Raw genomic sequence first — 21,602 nt, forward strand, 5'->3', positions numbered from 1 at the left:
ACCAACTGAGTCACCCAGGCACCCCTGAATATATTTTGTAATATTGGGAGGTAAAGGTGGGAACTTTGGTCTAAAATCAAGCACACAAGTGAGGTGCCACTTCCATTTTTTGGTAATATGGAAGGTTAATTTATCTACATTCATTAATTGTAGAATAAAATTTGTTTGAAATAGAAGTATAATTTACATGCAGTAAATCACACAGACTTTAAATGTACAGTACAATGAGTTTTAATAATAGCGTATCCCCATGAAACACACATACTTATCAAAATATAGAATATGTTCGTCAACCCAGAGAAGTTCCTTATGACCCTAACCAGTTAATCCTGAATTTCTACTGAGAAACCAGTATTCTGATTTATTTTACTAATGATTAGCTATGCCTGTACTTGAACTTCATGTAATTGGTATCATTTATATGAAGATAGCTTTCCAAGTAGATCTCAATAATCCCCACCTCCTTATAGTCACATCCTGTGTAATCTCCCTTTGCATGGGGCTGGAATGCAGGTTTGCCTCTCAGGCATAGAACACAGCAGAAGAAATGTGATGTTCCTTCCAAGACTCCATCACAAGAGAGTGGATTCTTTCTCTCTCTGGCTCTTCTCACTTGCCCAATCTGATGAAGCAAGCTGCCATGTTGTTGCAGAGGCCCATAGGCTAAGGAACAGCTGTGGATGTGAGTGTGTGAAAATAATTCTAGCAACAAAAGAGTGAACTTGGAATGCATTTTTCTCAGCTGAGCCTTGATATGACTGCAGCCATGGCTTCACTCCGATGGCAACCTGTGAAAGATCTTCAGTCAGAGACACCCAGCCAATCCATGCTTGCATTCCTAGCCCACAGAGCTGGCTATGTCTGGCTCCTTTTGGTCAACAAAACGTCTGATTTTGGTCTTGTGTTTTGGGGGGGGGTAGAGGAAGATATATTCTTAAAAATCTTGTGAAAGCATCAAAAGCTATCAAGACAGCAAGATATTCTAGTGTAGGAGTAAGATCAAGTCTAGAGAAGAACATTGCTCACTAAAAACACATCAGCCCTACATTTGCTAAATAGGCTGACTTCCAGCCTCCATAAAGATGAGCTCCCAAAAGACTTTTATATACTCAGGATATAAGTGATCTGGAAGAATAGCGAAAATAATCAATAACAGTGTAATAACTTCGTATGGCAACATGGTAACTACACTTACCAAGCACTGAGTAATGTGTAAGTTGTTGAATCACTATATCGTACGCCCAAAACTAATATGACATTGTGGGTAAACCATACTTCAATTAAAAAAGAAAGATAGGGGTACCTGGGTGGCTCAGTTGTTTAAGTGTCTAACTCTTGATTTTGGCTTAAATCATAATCTCAGGGTCTTGAGGTACCTCGGTGTCTCAGTCGGTTAAGCATCTGCCTTTGGCGTGGGTCATGATCCCAGGGTCCTGGGATTGAGCCCCACACTGGGCTCTCTGCTTAGCATGGAGCCTGCTTCTCCCTCTCCCTCTGCCTGCTGCTCTGCTTGCTTGTGCTCTCTCTCACTCTGTCAAATAAATAAATAAATAAAGTCTTAAAAAAAATAATAATCTCAGGGTCTTGAGATCAACCCCCTGCTGGGTTCAGCATGGAGTCTGTTTGAGATTCTGTCTCTCTCTCTCTCTCAAACAAACAAATAAATAGATAGATGGATTCAAGACTTTCCTGAATGAACTTTTTATTGCTAATTTGACTGAAGCCATGAAAATGTTTTATACATTTATAGAACAAAGTTAAACCATAAAGAGTTAAAAAAGATGCAATCTCTGAAAAAAATGAAAGTAAAAGAAGCCAATATGTTTACACTTCAGAGGACAAAGCCAATGTATTCAGAATCAAGATATTCAGTATCAGAGAAAAATAACTCAAATATAAAGTAACAGATAGTAAGTAAAACTCATACACTCCTAACTTTGGCTCATGAAGTATATTCATAAAAGAGTTTCCCAGTTTTACCCCAGAAATGGTTAGAAATAATGACAAATTTAGTAACAAAGTGTAATCTTGGTGTCCAGTCTATAGTCTCTAGATGTGGTTTTCCACTAATAGGAATCAGGCTCCTCTGAGAAAAGGCAATTTTGTGTCTGAAGCAGTTTTTTATTCTGGAAAAATATAGACACTAGCAAACACTGCTGGGCTCTTGTCAATTTTGTCCAAAAAACCCAAGGAGTTCTTTTTGATTTTTTGTTTCTGATAGTCAGAAAAAAGAAAAGTGCATTTGTCAAGTACTTCTTATAGCCCAGATATTGATATATATATGTGTGTGTGTGTGTGTGTATGTATACATACATACATATACATATATATAGAGAGAGAATATTATATAGAGAGGATATATATAATATAAAATCAATATATAATATACAAAATATATTTATGTATTATATATAATATATACATAATACTGTATATATATTTTAAAGTTTTTAGTCTTCATTTTATTTTTTTTAATTTTTAAAAATTTTTATTTATTTATGTTTTAAATTAATTAATTAATTTGACAGAGAGAGATCACAAGTAGGCAGAGAGGCAGGCAGAGAGAGAGAGAGGAGGAGGAAGAAGGCTCCCCGCTGAGCAGAGAGCCTGATGTGGGGTTTGATCCCAGGACCCCAGGATCATGACCCGAGCTGAAGAGAGAGGCTTCAACCCACTGAGCCACCCAGGCACCCCCGTTTTATTTTTTTAAAGATTTTATTTACTTATTTATTGAGAGGGAAAGCTTGAGTGGAGGAAGGGCCAGAAGGAGAGGAAGAATCTCAAGCAGACTCCACTCCAAGTGTGGAGCCTGAGTTGAGGTTTGATCTCATGACCCCAAGGTCTTGAAATGACTGAGTCACCCAGGCATCCAGTCCTCATTTTACAGGCGAGCAAGCTAGGTCTCAGAGTGATTCCGTAACTTGCTGAGAGAAGGATCTCTGCCAATGGGAAGATCTGGAAAGTTTTAATAAAAGGAGTATCAACTCAGCTGGTTCTTAAAGGTTTGATGGACTATTAATTCAAATTTATGATTTTTAGTTACAAAAGTAATACATGTTCATTGTGGAAATTTAAAAGGTATAAAAAAGCACAAAGATGTAATAAAAAAACAAACCTTTAAATCCACCATCTCAATACAAAAACATCATTAACATTTTGGTGAATATCCCTATATCTCTTTTTTGCTAATTGTCACATCTAAATGTACAATTGGGACTACACTCTTTAGTTACCTGCACTTCTATAGATTTTATTTCATTTAAACTTCACAGTAGCTCTACAAAGTAAGAACTATTAATCCCATTTTATAAGAATAACTTGAGGGGCAGAAAGTTTCGTCAGTCCAAGTCACATGGCAAAACCAAATGCACATCTGGAATGCCTTTCTCAGAGTCCATACTTTCCTCCTACCTGCTTCCCAGACCACGAGCTGTGCCATGGAGATGTCAGGGCATGGAAAGGAAAAGAATCACTGGGTGGGATTGGTTCTAATGTTGGCTTTGGTGACCTCTTCTATCTATAAAGGAGAGAGAGAAATTTTCAGAGGACTCTAACACTTTCAGCCTGGATAGCTGGGAGAAAGTTGATCTCATAAATGACACTGATTTCATAATCTGTTTAATGATACATGTAATCTCTACTAGGTAAAAAGTATTTCCTTGGGGCGCCCAGGTGGCTCAGTGGGTTGAAGTCTCTGCCTTCGGCTCGGGTCATGATTCCAGGATCCTGGGATCGAGCCCTGCATCGGGCTCTCTGCTCAGCGGAGAGCCTGCTTCTCTCTCTCCCGCTGTCCCTGCTGCTCGGCTTGCTTGTGCTCTCTTTCTACCTCTCTGTCAAATAAATCAATAAAAATATTTTTTAAAAAAAGTATTTCCTCAACCCAGATTCATTTCTAACTAGGGGTTCTAGTAACCATGTGATCCAGTGAAGCTTTATAAAATTTGTAATCACCAGTCATTCTGCTCTCAGGAGATCTGGCCCCGTCTGAAAATTTTGGGAGAGTCAGCATAGAGGCTGGAACACCTCGCTTGTACAAGCCAAGAGTTACCCACACTGTGCTTTTCCATCATGGCTATTCTGTACTCCGGGAACCATCCTGGAGCAGCTGTCCTCGGTCTTTTCTCTACAGGACAAAGAAGGAGGAGCGGGACACGTTTCCTGGGACACTTACCATCCTCAAACACTTTGGAGGTCTGACAAATTCATCTTTGACCAAGAAAACAAGTGATTCCCTGGTCAAACAGCTCCACTTCAACTACTGGCTGGATACCTAACATCCAACTCCACCCTCCACATCCCCCAAGCCCAAGAGAATTTGTTTTGTTCCTTTTTTCTCTCAGATTTTCTAGATCTTAACCACTTTCAGGAAATTCACCCTCAGGGAGCTAAGTTTTACATAATTGTTCGTTTGTTGTGTTTTCTCTGTAGGAGTGCTTGTTCTCGATTTCTCCATAATGCTCACCTCATGAGGATTAAACAAGATATGTAATCCTTGTAAAGTGCATAATGCAGCATCTGATATACAAAGCTCACTAAATATAGGGTGGCCTGAAAAAAAGGTAAGGAACGAGGAACTGCTATCAGTAAAGGCCATCTTATTTGCTCTAACTTTGGTTTACTCTCCATGCTATTTGTGCTTTCTTGGGGCAGCTCATAGCTTTATGAACAAATGGCACAGTTTAGGGAGGAATGTAGGCTGAACTTGACAGTAGCTGGCATGTCTTACTTTCCTCCCTGGGGCTCCTCTTCACCCACAGAAACTCACTAGTCATCTGACATATAGGCAAACCTGTAATTGAGGGAAGGAATAGTCCATGGGACAACCTTGGTCAATAGGCATGAAGGCAAATGCACAAACACACTTTACTTCTGTACTTAAGGCAGAAGAGGTTGCTGTGCATGCTACGGTTTCTGAGAGCCTTCCCCAAGATGGAGCCTCAGCAGTGACCAGCCCAAGGACACGTCTGTGTCTCCCTCTTTCCCTGTTCAATCTCCTGTTCCCAACCTAAGTACTCACTGGAATCACTTTCCAATATAAGTGTCTGCACAAGGCCTTCATATCAAGAAAAATGCAGGCTAAGACAATCTTGCTATTTATGTGTTTGTCTTTCCTTTCAGATTCTTTCAGTATTTATATATATGTTATATATACATATTCATATTCATATATATGTGAAATTATCCATAGTCTCTTCTCTTCTTCATAGCTCCTTCAAATTATAAAGTTCCTCTTTCTCTTTCTTTCTTTCTCTATTTCTTTCCCTTTCTCCTTCCTTCCTTCTTCCTTCCTTCCTTCCTATCTTGAGTACAGTTGACATACAGCGTTACACTAGTTTCAAGTGTACAACACAGTAATTCAACAACTCTATACTGTATGCTATGCTCACAAGTGTAGCTACCATCTATCGCCCTACAATACTATTACAGTACCATTGAATATATTCCCCATGTGGTGCCTTTTATCTTTGTGACTTACTCATTCCATAACTGGAAGCCTGTATCTCCCACTCTCCTTCACCCATTTTGGCCATCCCCCCAATCCTCTCCCCCTGGCAATCATCACTTTGTTGTCTGTATTTATGAGTTTGTTTCTGCTTTTTGTTTGTTTATTCATTTTGTTTTTTTAGATTCCACGTATAAGTGAAATAATACAGTATTTGTCTTTCTTTGTCTGACTCATTTCACTTAACATAATAACCTCTAGGTCCATCCATATTGTCCCAAATGGCAATTTTATGACTGTGTATTATTCTATTGTGTGTGCGTGTGCATGTGTGTGTATCCCACATCTTCCTTGTCTCACATCTTCCTTATCCATTCATTTTTGATGGATACAGGTTGCTTCCATATTTTGACTATTGTAAATAATGCTGCAGTAAATATTGGGATACATGCATCTTTTTGAATTAGTGCTTTTGTGGCAGGGTTTTTTGGGTGAATATCCAGTAGTGAAATTATTGGATCATATGGTGATTCTATATTTAATTTTTTTAAAGATTTTATTTATTTATTTGACAGAGAAAGATCACAATTAGGCAGAGAGAGAGAGAGAGGAAAGCAGGCTCCCCGCTGAGTGGAGAGCCCAATGCGGGGCTCGATCCCAGGACCCTGAGATCATGACCTGAGCTGAAGGCAGCGGCTTAACCCACTGAGCTACCCAGGTGCCCCCAATATTTAATTTTTTGAGGCTCTTCCATACTGTACTCCATAGCAGCTGGACCAATATATATTCCCACCAAGAGAGCAAGAGGGTTCCTTTTTCTCCATGTCCTCATCAACGCTTGTTAGTTCTTGTCTTTTTGATTTTAGACGTTCTGACATTTGTGAGCTCATATCTCATTGTGGCTTTGATTTGCTTGTCCCTGATGATTAACGATGTTGAGCATCTCTTCATTGTCTGTTAGCCATCTGTATGTCTTCCTTGAAAAAATGTTTGTTCAGATCCTCTGCCCATTTTTAAATTGGATTGTTTGGAGTTTTTTCATTTTGGGTTGTGTAAGTTATATATATATATTATTATATATTATATATATATATTATATATATACATATATATCTTTATATATGTTTTATATATATTCTTTATATATATTATATTATATAATTATATAATAATATAATATATATAATATATAATATAATTATATAATATATAATATAATATATATATATTAACCTCTTTTGGATGTGTCATTTGCAAATACCTTCTCTCATTCAGTAGGCTGCCTTTTTATTTTTTTGATGGTTTCTTTTACTGTGCAAAACCGTTTTATTTGTTTTATTTGGTGTAATCCAAATAGTTTATTTTTGCTTTTGTTTCCCTGTGGGAGGAGACATATCCAGAAAAATATTGCTAAAGCCACCATCCAAGAGGATACTACCTATGTTTTCTTCTAGGAGTTTTGTGGTTTCAGGTTTCACATTTAGGTCTCTAATTCATTTGGAGTGTATTTTTGTATGTGGTGTAGGAAAGTGGTCCAGTGTTATTCTTTTGCATGTAGTTGTTCAGTTTTACTGACACCATTTGTTGAAGAGACTGCCTTTTCCCCATTGTATATTATTGCCTCCTTTGTCATAGACTAATTGACTGTATAACTCCTTTCTTGACCACTAATTGTCAAGATTGATGACCATAAGACTAATTGACCCAGAACACTAGTTCTGGGTTCTCTATTCTCTTCCATCGATCCTGTGTCTATTTTGTGCCAGTACCATATTGTTTTGATTCCTACAGCTTTGTAGTATAGTTTGAAATCTGGAATTGTGACATGTTCAGCTGTGTTTTTCTCTCTCATGATTGCTTTGGCTATTCAGGGTCTTTTATGATTCTGTATAAATTTTAGTTTTATTTGTTCTAGTTCTATGAAAACTGCTATTGGTATTTTGATAGGGATTGCATTGAATCTATAGGTTGCTTTGGGTAATATGGTCATTTGAACCCAAGATAGCAAGTTTCAATCATCAGATTATCCCACAGTTTCTCTACCAAGGACCTCTTAGATTGCTCTTTCAGTGTATATGTTGCTCTAGCTTGGCCATGCTGATTATAACTGTTTCTGTCTATGTAAGCAAAATCCAGAAATCACATCACTTGTTACAGAATTTCTCTTTGATTCACAAAGTTTACATTGACTCTTCTATAGCTGGTGGACACAAAATCTTAAATTTTTTTGAGCTGGAAAACTGTCCTTTGGAGGGTTACAACGAACTGTCATTTTGAAATATTTTTAGAGTGCAGACTGTATTTTAATTCTGTAAGTAACATTTTGATGAACATTTTGGTAACGCTAATGCATTTATCACTCTCTGGTTCCCATTTTATTTGTATATATGTGTATATATATATATACATGTATCTATGCAAATGCTTCAGACTGAGATTTGTTTGTTTCTTTGTTTTTTCAGACTGAGATGTTATATGGTCTGTTTTGGGATAAAAATTATTGACCTGCAACATTAATTTTTCCCCCTAAATGTAGATTTAAGTTGTTTTATAACTAAATATTTTTATTTGCCTTTGTGAAGGAGCAGAAATACAACAGCTTAGAGAAGCAACAAGATGGCAGAGTGACCAGCAGAAGAGGAGTATTGTTCCAGAGCCAGGGAATATAAAATTGCCTGGATAGATGGGGAGAATTTGGGGAATGGTTTTTTTAGGAGTTCCCAAGAATTACTTGAGGGAGGAAACCTAATGAAATACTGAACTCCTTGAGGGCAGTAAATGAGAGACTTAGATTATTGTTATTTGGGCATTATTAACTTCTGAAGGCTGGAGAAGATGGGAACATTTTTTTTTTAATTTAAATTCAATTAGCCAATGTATTTCACACAGGATGATACCCTCCAGTTCCACCCATGTCAGTGTAAATGGTAGGTATTCATCTTTCTGATGGCTAGTAGTATTCCATTGCATATATACACCACATCTTTTTTATCTATTCATCTGTCAGACATCTTGGCTCTTTCCACAGTTTGGCTATTGTGGACATTGCTGATATGAATATTGGGGTGCAGGTGCCCCTTCAGATCACTATGTTTGTAGAAGATGGGAACATTTTAATCACACATAATTCCTGGCACTTTTGCACATCTCTCTCCTCACCCCCTTTTTACTTTCTTTTTAAAAAAGATTTAATTTATTTAAACTAAACAAAACCAAAAACCTTTTACCCCTTTCTTCTATCCCTCAACCCCCACTTCTGGGGGGTTATAAATATATATATTTACATTGGGGAGGGTAAATATATATATTTATAACCCCCCAGAAGTGTGTGTGTGTGTGTGAGAGAGAGAGAGAGAGAGAGACAGAGACAGAGGCAAAAAGAGAGAGAGAGAGAGAGAGAGAGAAACTTGTATATTTATGACAAAGTAGAAATACAAAAATATCCATAGCAGGTTGGTCAGCATAATCTAAAACTGAAAATAAATCCAGTCATCTGTCAATAGGAGACAGACTGGTTGCAGTATGTGAAAAAGAGAGAGGAGCCATGGATATGTTCAAGATTTCTAACCTAAACAACTGGAAGATTAGAGCTGCTATTCCCTGAGATAGGAAAGTCTGTAAGAAGAGCAGGTTTTGACAATTAGAGATAATATCAGAAGTCAGTCTTATACATACTAAGTTTGAGGTGCGTATTAGGCATTTGAATGGAGGTGTCAAGTGGGCAGTTGGATATGCAAGTCTGGATGACCCTGTCTGGGTGACGGTTGAAATTATATGTTTGTAGGTCTTCAGCATACAGAGAGTCCTTGAAGTCAAGCAATTGGATAATGCCACCATATGAGTGAGCGTGGATAGGAATAAGAAGAGGGCAAAGGACTGAGCTTTGGGATAGTCTTCTTAGATGACCGCCACTATCTCCTCACTCCACCTGCTTTGGTGGTCATGCCCACCCTTCATTCCCACCGCAAAAAGGTCATCTTTTCTTACCATCCACAGTGATCTTCTAAAAGCAGAATTCAAGTTATATGACTCTACGGTCCGAGCCTCTGCAGTGGCTTCCTGTTGCTTGTAGACTAAAGTCCAAACTCTTCACCATGAAGCTCTGGCTCCTCCCATGCCTCTGCCTTACTTGACTTTCTTTCGCCGTTCTCTACAGACGGTCCCTTCTGCTATGTAGTGTTATTTATTCCTCAAATACATAGTTCTCTCTCAGGGCATTTGAGCTAGCTGTCCCTTCTGCCTGAATGGGGAAGCTCATCTTTGCAAGGCCAGCTCCTTCTCCTAATTCAAATTTCAGCTCAAAATGTCTCTTCTTTGTAGAATCCCTTCCTGAACACACTCTTTAAAGTAATTGTTCACTAGCCCCTTGAACAGCACTTTTTCATGGCACTGATATCTGACATTATCTTATTTAGCAGCCTATTGTCTGTGTACCCTACTAGGATCTCAGCTCCCCCATGGCAATGATACGGTCTTGTTTAATATTATGTGTTCCCAAAGCCTTGAGCAACACTGCTACCTGGTAGAGAGTCAATAAATATTTGTTCAATAAATAAATGCAGGACTTACAGGATTTTGCATCCTTCTCAGCATCCTTTTTAGCTTCCAAATTTAGGGAGAGAACCCAGCGTAGACAATTTTCCTTTGTCCAGGCTTTATCTTTCTTCATGTCCTCCTTTTATTTCTTCACCAGCTCCCCCAGGGTCACAAAAGGCTAATGGTGCTATAAAAATATTAGGAAGAATACTTTCTTCCAAAGCCTGTGAATTAGAGTATTGTGTAAAGAAGTTACTCTAATCTAAATGTCTGTACACAGTGGAATGCAGCAGGTGACTCCAAAGGGTGACTGACGTGCCTCTGGAATAGCCACGCCCTCGGAGGTCTGTCGACGGGCCAGACCAGGTCTGACACGGGTCTAGTGCAGTCATGGGGGCGGCTCTGGAACAGTTCTTCATTTTCGTAGGGCTGCTGGTATGCCTGGTGTACCTGGTGAAGTGGGGGAGATTCTCCAGATATATTTTCCGGCACTTCTGGAAAGTTTTGCCGAAGTCCTTCTTGAAGTCAATGGGACAATGGGCAGGTAAAGACAGCTTTCCATCTCTTGTTTCTTGGTATGTCTCATTATGATACATATCTCAAAAGATAAACTGCATTTTATTCCCCTTTTGAGAGCAAAGATGTAATTCCTTTGAGTGACTTTTATTTAGGTGCCTGGCAAGTATGAGCGAAACTGAAATTGTCTAAAAGACCAGCTGTGGGGCATGAGAAGAATTAACTGGAAGATTGCCACCCAATTCTTGCCTCTGTGTTTGTCCTCTTGTCCTTATTAGTTGGGTTCTCTCCTTTTTGGAATTTCTGGTGACACAAACAATATGTACTGAAGAAATTTCTGCATTCTTTTCTCCAGATTTTTGAAGGCTCAGAGTACTGCTATTTTGTGGAAGGATGTATCAAAATTCAGAAATACAAAGAATTTTACTTCACTTTATTAAAAAAAAAAATTTCTCCAAGCCCTTTCATGAAGTGAGGGTATTACAAAATCAAGGTAACAAATGTCCCTATAGGAAGAAATGTTCGAGATGGTTATTAGATATGGAATCTGGGTCTGGTGTGTCCCAGGTAGATTAATCACTGCTTACCAACGGGATTTATCTTCTGGATAAATGTCAGCCTGATGACTGGGTTTAAGGTGAAAAATATGAGGCTATGGTTTTAGCATCTCTTTGAATGACGTGCAAAGGTTACATGAAGAAATCCAAGAAATATAGTGACTTAAAAAAGAACCCCACAAAAAAACCCCCCAAAAAACACAAAGAATTTAAACAGCTTTAAAGGTACCATGCCAGGCTAAATAGGAGAGATTATAAACAACCTTATAGAGCTTCCAGATAAAGTATGAGTTACAGAGTTAAATTTGAATTTTGGATAAAGAAGGAATGATTTTTTTAGTATATGACTTCCCAAATATTATACAGGACATACTTATACTAAAAAGGTATTTGTTGTTTTTCTTGAAATTTAAATTTAGTTGGGCATGCTGTATCTTTAGTTGTTAAAGCCCGCAAATGTACAACCTTAGTGGCAGATATAAAAGAAAAAATTGCCATATGAAAGTTGTTTGGAATGAAAAATGGGTTTTTAACTGTTGTATGTTACATTTGAAGAGTGTGTGTGTGTGTCTGCAAACCCGCCTTCACTCTTGGGGCTGTATCTCCAGAAAACTTGCTAAATAGCTTGAACTTCAGCATTCTGGATCCAAATATCCTGCTCCACACAGATCCAAATGCTCACACACTTGGCTGGGGGTGGGGTTGTCCTTAAATCTCCTTGGCTCACATTAAAAAAAATGTAATCTTGGGGCGCCTGAGTGGCTCAGTCGTTAGGCGGCTGCCTTCAGCTCAGGTCATGATCCCAGGGTTCTGGGATTGAGACCCTCATCAGGATCCCTGCTCAGTGGGAAGCCTGCTTCTCTCTCTCCCACTCCCCCTGCTTGTGTTTCCTCTCACTGTGTCAAATAAACCTGTCAAATAAACAAAAATCTTAAAAAAAAAGACACCCCCAAATGTAACCTTAACCTATTCTTTGAGTCAATATTGAATAGAATTATCAACAGCAAGATTAAGATGTCTTTGAGCCTAGGTAGATCTCTGAGAGAGCATATATTTCTGGTGGAGAGCCAGAAGAAAATCCAGTTACTAAAGACAAAAGTGTTTAACTCCTCGGAACTCTGTAGTTGAGTAAGAAATTATGTCATTGGTGTATCTTCCTAGAATTGCGGCTCCCAAAATCAGATAGCCAGGTTTCAAACCCTGTTGTCATCATTTTTAGTAATGTGACCTTGACTGAGTTACTAACTTTCTCTCCCTCTGCTTCTTCCTCTATAAACTGGGGAAAACAATGGTCCCTGCTTTAGGAACTTGTTTTGAGTATTAAATGAGATAATGCATCTAAAACACTTGAAACAGTACATGGCCAAGAGTAAGCACAATAAAAGCCAGCCATTTACTGATGTTATTACCTTGTCTATAGTACAGACCCTATAATGGGTGAGTTTGACGATTCCCATAAGGGAGGGGAAGGTGAGGCAGAAGATGACCCTGAGCACACCACTGGGAGGAACAAGGTAATATGCACGGATTCACCTAGGAGGAAAAACAAATAAGCAAGTGAGCAAATAAAACTATCAGCAGTTATGAAAATGAGAGTGTCTTGGGGCAGTTAAGTGGCTCAGTTGGTTAAGCATCTGACTTGATTTCAGCTCAGGTCATGATAATGGGGTTGTGAGATCAAGGAGCAAGTTGGGCTCCATGCTCAATGTGGAGGCTGCTTGTCCCTCTCCCTCTGCCCCCCACCCCCTGCTCACACTCTTTTTTCTCTCTCAAATAAGTAAATAAATAAATAAAATCTTAAAAAAAAAGATAATGAGAACGTTCTGCTAATGTGTTTCTGGAAGCTTGCACAGCTTAGCTCTTTTTCTCCAATAAGTTAAATGTATGTTCTATTCACAATTGGAAAGTGTGCGCTCTGATTGTTGTGCAAAGGTAAATTGCAGATGTGTAAATGCTGAACTGTAGCATAATTTCAAATTGTGACATTTGCTCGAATGTGGTTTACCTTGGAGCTCAGTCATAAATTATGTGCATTAACGTTGGATATAAAAGAACTAAGGCAATCTGATTTTTACATGTTAATCAATAGAGACCCTGACTGCAGATTCTTCAGGTCCCTTTATTTCATTGTATCCCTTTTTTGCATTTCTGTGTTTTCCTCTTTGTTCAGTTCCTTATCTTCTATAGACTTTGAGTGCTGCTGTCCTGTAGGGGTGGGATGGAAAGATCAAAACACTCGACTTTTAGAAAGCATCTTGAAATGTCCTTACTGTGACAGTTGGGAGTGTGGGTTGAGAGATAATAGGGTACACTGTTTGGGGTCTGAATGAAATGTCCCTGGCTGAGGTTCTTTGTTTTGTTTTGGAGGCTATCCTCTCCAGCCTTACCAACCCCTCCAAAAAAAGTGTTTCTTTTGGAACACTGAATGAGGGGCGTCAGGGCTGGGAAGCTCCAGGGTTGAGTGGAGTAGGGGGCTGTATAGCAGGTCACAGGCAGGAAGCCTGCAAAAACACGTAGCTGGTGGGACAAAGAGCACTTTAAAGATTAATTGTGTCCTTTAAAAGCATTTCTGCTTTTTGCAGTGATCACTGGAGCAGGAGATGGGATTGGGAAAGCTTATTCATTTGAGGTAAGTTATGTTCTTGGAGAATTTCCCTTCCCCTTGTACTGAACAACCATGATCACATGACAGGCACCCCCAACGCTAGGTTTCTGGGTATAAAATCCATAGACATGAATTTATGAAGGCAACTATTTTTCTACAAAAAAGGAAATATAAAAATCATAATCTCACTCTACGGATATCTTTCAAAAAAACACAGTGAAATTTGAGGTGCCAGTAATCCTTTAGGAGCTATTTTAGGAATTTCTGGAGACACTGTTATTTTCTAGTGTAATTGTAACATAAAAGTTTATATGTTTAAGTACAATTAAAACTACAAACTCCTTACCTCATAGGTAGGGTATAGACTGATTTTTAAAAGATTATTTGTGTAGGCAGGACATATTACCTACAACTGGCATCTCAAGAAGATTAATAGACATTCTAAAATATTACATAAAGAGAGGATATGATAGGGCTGAGAGTCACTGGAATTCAGTTAGAGTCTCTGAGTATTTCCTTCCAGGCTTTGTGTTTATCTGCAGATAGATAGATGTATGGGTAGTTAGAGTTTTTAAAAATGCACTTATGGCATGTGTAGTTTTGTATGTTGCCATTGTTGTTATGATTATTCTTACAAAGTCCACATTTTCATTCATGAAATATTGTTTCCTGGAATTCCTATTATTTTATTTCATTATGCTGATTATACTGACCTCTAGAATCATACAACAGAAGAAAGAGAATCATCAAAATTATGAAAGGATGAAAAAAAATTCAATAATGCTTAAATCTATAATGACAAGCACTTCAATTACAGAAGCTACATTCAATGACAGTGCATCCTCCTGTCCCCAAAGACCTGAGTCATGATAGCGCCAAACCATCTTGTGTGAAATGGACAGTGCAAGGTACATCAGAGGCACTCGTTCAGGTCTGTCCCCAAACTTCCAATATAATCTCTTTGGTGCGGACATTGTGCTTCAACTCTTTTTTTGAGTTGAAGGGTCCTTTGCTCTTTTTTTTTTTTTTAAGATTTTCTTTATTTATTTGACAGAGAGATAGAGTGAGAAAGTACAAGCAGGCAGATTGGGAGGGAGAGGGAGAAGCAGGCTCTCCGCTGACCAGGGAACCTGACTCGGGGCTCCATCCCAGGACCCTGGGATCACTGACCTGAGCCAAAGGCAGACATTTACCGATCTGAACCACCCAAGTGCCCCAAGAGTTCTTTGCTCTTCTCCTAATTTGTATATAGCAACTTTCTCACAACTGGTAGTGCCCAACATTCAGGAGATAGGTGGTCGTATTTGTGGAGGTTGGGGAGAACTCTCAGCAACCACTTTCCACAGACTTGCGTCTTCCTCATCCAAAAATCAAAAGGAAAGCTTTTCTGGCTATTTGCATTAGAACTATATCACCTTTTACATAACTATTTTCCACCTTAGACCGGTTTCTGGAGAAGGCCTAATCCCTCATTCAAGAGATCCATGGCCTTAACCTTACCACGGTACTAAGGTTCTCTGGATTGCCTTGAAATCCAGATTCTTTCTTCATGATTTTCCAGATTCTTTCTTCAAATTCATGCTGACCTGACCTACTAAGGGTCCCCTGATGGCTTAAGACTCAGACACTTTTCTTTCTACTTAGAGGAGACATTGTGAAAAATTAGCTATTTGTTTCTTTACTGCCTCCAAAAACGATGCCCTGTAGGCCAGGAACTCTGGGTTCCTTCCCTTGCTCTGGTACCCACTGTCTGGAGATTTTGGACAAGTTGCCCATCCTCTCTGGGCTTTTGTGTCTTTACCAGTGCAAAAGATACCTCCCAACTTCTAAATTGTTTCTGTTCTAATTCTTGCTTTCCTCTTTCTCATAGAATCTTTTTTTCTTCATTTTCTCTTGTTCTTTTCTAGGTCTGTGTTAAACAGGTTTCTGGGTCCCTTACTTCCCCTTCATTCGGGCTCTTCACCTTCCAGAGAGCCTGTTCTGGTCTGCTTGCTAACTGCTTCTCCAAGGAAAACAGTTCAGAGTGAGATGCTGCAGACCAACTGACCTAGAGGTTAAGAGCCTAAGGTCGGGAATCAATCAGACATCTGTGTATGTATTCAAACCCTACCGCAGAGTTCTCACATTGATAAACCTGGTAACCCCCCTGGGGCTTTTGTAAGGCTTTAATGGGATGAGGCAGGCAAAATGCTTTGCCTGGAGTAAGCTCTCCAGGGTTAGCCACTATTATTACTGGATATTTAAACTGTTCTTCTTTTTCCTATATACTGCTTTTTCTGAGAGGGACGCTGTGTTGTACTTACCCATATTTGTACTCTTTCCTTTATTCTTTCTTTCCCCCTGATGCTCCAAGATCATTTCTTTTGTCATATCCTTTCTGTTTAGAGAACTACTTTTAGCTATTCTTTTAGGTCTCTTTGTTTTTCTTCATCAGAGAATGTCTTGATTTCCCTTTCATTCCTGAAGGGTAATTTTGCTGGGTATAGGATTTAGCGCCGGTAGTCCTTTGCTTTTTGCACTTGAGAAATGTATGGTTTTCTTCTTGCTTGTCTGGTTTCTGATCAGTCTGGTGTAATTTGAATTGCTTTTTCCCTGATGAGGTATTTCTCTCTCTCACTGCTTTCAGGACTTTTCCACTTTTTAGTTTTCAGAAGTTTAGTTATGATGTTTCTTGGAGTGGATTTCTTTAGGTTTATCTTATTTGAGTTTTGCTCAGCCTCTTGAATTAATTTACTATTCTCTGAATACTTTATCTTCCCAGGCTGCTTCTCTTTTTCTGGGACTCCAGTCACATGGATGTTAGCTCTTTCTTACAGTCTCTTGGGTTTCTGAGGTTTTATTTTCTTCATTGTATTTTTTCCTATTGTTTAGAGTGGGTAATTTCTATTGTTTTATCTTTAAATTCACTGATTCTTTCATTGATGCCCTCCCTTCTGCTACTGAGCCCATCCATTGAGGTTTTTTTTTTTTTTAAAGATTTTATTTATTCATTTTACAGAGAGAGATCACAAGTAGGCAGAGAGGCAGGCAGAGAGAGAGAGAGGAGGAAGCAGGCTCCCCGCTGAGCAGAGAGCCCGATGCGGGACTCGATCCCAGGACCCTGAGATCATGACCTGAGCCGAAGGCAGCGGCTTAACCCACTGAGCCACCCAGGCGCCCCCTTCCATTGAGTTTTTAATTTCTTTTCTTTTTCAGTCCTAAAGTTTCCATTTGGTTCTCCTTTATAACTTCTTTTATTTACTGAAATTTTCTTTTTGCATTTGTTTTAAAAATGTTTGTAATTGCTTGTCAAATCATTCTTAGGATGGCTGCTGTAAAATCCTAGTCCAAGGGATGCATGGGTGGCTCGGTCAGTTAAGCATCTGCCTTTGGCTCGGGTCCTGGGATTGAGTCCTGCATCAGGCTCCCTGCTCTGCGGGGAGTCTGCTTGTCCCTCTGCCTGCCCCTCCCTTTGTTAACTCTCTCTCTGAAAAACAAAATCTTAAAAAAAAAATCATCCAAGAGTCCTAACATTGGTGTCATCTTTCTTCATCCAAGAACCCTAACATTGGTGGGCACCTATTGATTGTTTTTAACTCACTCAAATTCAGATCTTCCTGGTTATTGGTATGATGAGGAACTTTTGAATTGTGGTCATTTTTTGTTTTCTCTTATGAGAGTCTGGATCTTATTTAAATCTGTTTTGGGTCTGTACCCTGCTTCAGCAGAAGGAGGACGGTGCCAGCTGGTTCCTACCAGCTAAGGTAGAAGCCCAGGCTTTCTATTTGGCCTCCACTGGTGGGTATTGCCTCCTTGGTACTGCTGCGTGGGGCTGGGAGTGTCAGCTCCCTGGGCCCCTCAAGGTGGAGAGGCAAGAGTGCTTCCTTACTGCTCCCTAGGAGGCTGCCCGTGGTACTTGGAGGAGGTGGCTTCACCACCACTAGCATGGTAGTGAAAGTCCTGACCCTCCTCTAGGCTTCCTCTTTTTCCATCCCAGGGGAACGGGGAGGGGAAGGAAGGGAAAGGTCACCTTGGTACTGCTAGGTGGAAGCAGAAGTTCAGGTCTGCTGAGATGGCAGGAGGAGCCTGGGATGATTGTTCTACCTCCTCATTCAGACTTCCCTGATGCCAGCCTGGCTGGGGTCTCACAGGATGGAAGTCTCAGCTCCTGACTCAGCCTTTATGAATGAGGAAGGGTTGGGACCATAGGTTTTGTTTTTGTTTTTGTTTTTTTAGCTGTTTACCTGCAGTAAAGCACTTCTTTTCTATACTTTTCTGCCTTGCTAGGCTGTCTCTTTTCTGGTTCTTTGGTTAGAGAGAGCAGACTTTTGTTGGGGCTTTGTATGTCTATACCTGTGGTGTTTCTGAATTGCCAGCTTTTCCACCAATAAGTCTGGGGTATATGAGGGAAAAGGAAAACCCAGGAACTCACCACTGTGCTGTTTCTTGGGTCTTGGCCCCTACCTCATCTTCTCCCTATCTTTTAGAGTCATTTAGTTGCATATCATGGTAGGAATGGGGAAAAGTACTTCTTCATCTTTCTGGGAGCCTATTCTATATTTCATTTTAGCTTAACCTGTATTCATATTTGGTGTGTTAAGAGTGACTTTGCCTCCTGCTAAGGGAATTTCAAGTAGTACTGGAAGAAGGTGGAAAACAATTATGGTGAAGGGTGGGCTGGGGGAGGAAGCACGAGAGGGATCCACTATTCCCTCCCTGTGAGGCCACTGCTTCACCCTGTCTTCACACCAGTTTTGTTCCTTCAGCACCTGAATTTCTTTTATTCACTGCCATACAGAGGAGGCCTTGTTTCCCTTGTGTTCCCACCACCTGTTACAGATTAGCAGTCACAAGCCCCTTCCCTGAGGCAGGCCATAACATAAAGAAGGAAACGGCACATTCATCTCTAAAGCAGCCCTTCTGCAGGGTGGTGCCACAGTGCATTCTGGGAAAGGGAGTGCTTCTGTAGCTTAACTCCCTAAAGGAAAAGAGGCAAAACCTGTGTATGGAGCCTGTCAGCCAGGACATTCTAGAAATAAAATTGAGTTCTGCTCAAGTGGACAAAGGGAACAATGCTAGCCCAGACAAGTGTTTTCTGCACCACCCCCTCCTGGCCCAGACCACTTCACATAGAACCTTTAAAATGTCTGTGGCTCTTGAGAGGAATGGCAAAACTCAGGAGAGGCTGGAAGCCCACCAGGAAGCAAGCATCCTTTGTGCTGAAAATGTAAATTGCTTTCCATTTAATGGACAATCTTCTCTTCAGGAGGCTGATGAAGTAATTTGTGAGACAAAGGTGCTTCATTCTTTGACCACCATTTTGATGGATTCCAAGGCTCAAAATGAGTGTTTGGAGGTTCCTGTGGGGAGTGTTTTTCATAGAGAGAGAGAGGGGAAAACTCTGGTATATCCCAGGCAGGGTCAGTCTTGAAATGGGACAGTCCTGAATTTTTATTTTTTAATCTTCCATTTATTTTTTAAAAAATTAAATAGACTTAATTTTTTTTTAGAACAGTTTGAGGTTGACCACAAAATTGAGTGGAAGGCACAGAGAGTTCCCATATCCCTTCTATCCCCAAACATGGGTAGCCCCACACTATCGACATCCCCCTCTAGAGTAATATTTGTTACAATTGATGAACCTACACTAACACTTCATCACCTCCCACAGCCCATAATTTACTTCACGGTTCACTCCTATTGGCTTGATTTTTTGCAGTGTTTTTTTTGTTTTGTTTTTTGTTTTTTGTTTGTTTTTTTTTTTTTTTTTTTTTTTAGAGGAAGGCATGAGACATGCACCAGTTGAAGATGTTTTTGTTTTAGAGAACCGTCCTCCACTTTCCCCTCCTTTTCTCGGTCTGGCCTGAATGGAGCTTTATCTACAGTCACTCAAAATCGACATCGTAGTCCTTGAGAGATTTTCTGCAGTTTTTAGGACCTTTTAAATAATAGTTGTGTTCCAGTCAACCCTCAGTGAACACACTTTTTTGTGTGTCATGTTTAAATGTCCTAGGTTGTTGACTATTGAATGGGAACAACAGATGCAGAGGATCACCCTTAATTACTTTTTGTATGTCTGGATATTGGTCGACTATTTTTTATAAAGTGAAACCTCACTGTAGAGATTCTAGGCCAGGGGTTGGGCTTGTGAGAATCCTTTATGGGTGAAGGTCATCAATTAAAACGAATGTAGATTTATTTTTAAAATACTTTAGCAGAGATGATATGCTAGCATGTAGGTCAGTTGTTCTATATTATACAGCTTCTTGAGATTTAACTCACATACCATAAAATCCACCTGTTTTAAGTGTACAATTCAAGGATTTTTAGTAAATCCACCAAGTGTTCATCCTCCACCATCCAGCTGTAGAGCATTTCCAAGCCCCTAGTAAGATTCTAATAAGATTGCTCTTCCCTGGTTACACTTAATTCCCTATTCCTATTCCAGCTCTGGACTGCTATTGATCTTTCTGAACATTTTGTCCAAATGCTACCCCACAATATGAAGCCCTTTTTGACTGACTTCTTTCACTTAACATAATGTTTTGGAGTTCCATCATTGTTGTAATGTTGTAGTGTCGGCAGTGTTTCCCTTTTTATTGCAGAACAATATTCCATTGTATGGATATACCCAATTTATTCACTTGCCAGTTGGATAAAAGCATAGGTGTTCCCATTTTTTGGCTATATTGATCTTTCTCAACTTACAATGGGTTATATTCCTATAACCCCATTATATCCCTATAACCCCATTGTAAGTTGAAAATATCATAAGGAGTAAATGCATTTAACATCCCCAACCTACTGAACATCACAGCTCAGCCTAGCCTACTTTAAATGTTTTCAGAACACTTACATTAGCTTGTAGTTGAGCAAAATCACCTGACGCAAAGTGTATTTTATAATAAAAATTGACTACATCACGTAATTTATGGAATGCTGTACTGAAAGTGAAACGCAGAATGGCTGTGTGGGTACAGAATGGTTGTCAGTGGTACGGGTCCTTCACCTGCTCCTGATCGCTGGCTGATGGGAGTTGTGGCTACTGCCTAGTAAATGAGAGAGGATCCTGCCACCTTTCACTAGCTCTGGAAAAGATCAAAATTCAAAGTTCAGAGTATGAAAAAACAAAACAAAACAAAACACAAAAAAACCAAAGTTCAGAGTATGGTTTCTCCCGAATGTGTATCACTTTTGCACCATTGTGAAGTCGATAAATCCTAAATCAAACCATTGTAAGTCAGGGATCATCTGTCTAATAACGCCAGTTATTAGATCAAATGTCAGTTTCAGTGTGAATATACATTTCCCTTTCTCTTGGACAGATAAACCAGGAGTGGAATTGCTGGGTTGTATAGCAACTTTATGTTTAAGTTAGGTGAGTCCTAGTCCACATTTCTGCAGTGGTTGGTTGTCCATGAAAGCTAACACCCAGAGTTAGCTTTGGTTGGTGTGTGTTGGGTTTCTTCTTGCCACTCCAGACCCACTATCTGCCCTTCATCATCCTGCTCTGTGCCCAGGAGGCTGAGCTGCCCGGACAGGCTCAGCTCAACTCTGGTTTTTGGTGGGTTGGACCACTGGGCGCCATTGGCAACAGATAAGAGGCGTGAAGGAGAGTGGGGTTCTTTTCTGGCTGTCTCCCTGCGGGTCTAAGGGACTGGCTGTGTCCCTCTGTTGCAGGTATAAATAACTCTGTTAGGTGGCCCTTTCCACACAGCTGCCTTTTTCAGCTCTGGCCACTGTTCATTCCCCAGCCCTTTGGGGTACGCAGGTGACAGAGGCTCTGCTATTTTTAGCCCCAGAGTCCGTCCTTTCCTTATACCTTACCCATACATTGCAAAACATCCTTTTATTCAACTCTCCCCAAGTTACACAATTTGGCTGTGCTGTTTCTAGCCAGAAGTTCTAGATTCTAGCCAAATCCAATGTTCAGTTAATTTTTAAAGATGCTAAATCAGAGTTCATC

At 39.8% G+C, this 21,602-nt stretch overlaps 1 protein-coding gene across 2 annotated transcripts in view; it reads left to right on the forward strand.

The window, feature by feature from the left end:
* Positions 1–10,317: 10,317 nt before the first annotated feature.
* Positions 10,318–21,602, forward strand: part of HSD17B3 (hydroxysteroid 17-beta dehydrogenase 3) — a 40,541-nt gene continuing 29,256 nt past the window's right edge. For both annotated transcript variants that reach the window (XM_044264336.1, XM_044264337.1), the window contains exons 1-2: positions 10,318–10,523; positions 13,635–13,681. In XM_044264336.1, coding sequence (XP_044120271.1) covers positions 10,370–10,523; positions 13,635–13,681 — 201 coding nt within the window. In that variant the 5' untranslated portion in view covers positions 10,318–10,369. The remainder of the gene's footprint in view (positions 10,524–13,634; positions 13,682–21,602) is intronic.

This window comes from Neovison vison, chromosome 9, assembly GCF_020171115.1.
Source record: "Neovison vison isolate M4711 chromosome 9, ASM_NN_V1, whole genome shotgun sequence".
In the NCBI taxonomy this organism is placed as follows: Eukaryota; Metazoa; Chordata; class Mammalia; order Carnivora; family Mustelidae; genus Neogale; species Neogale vison.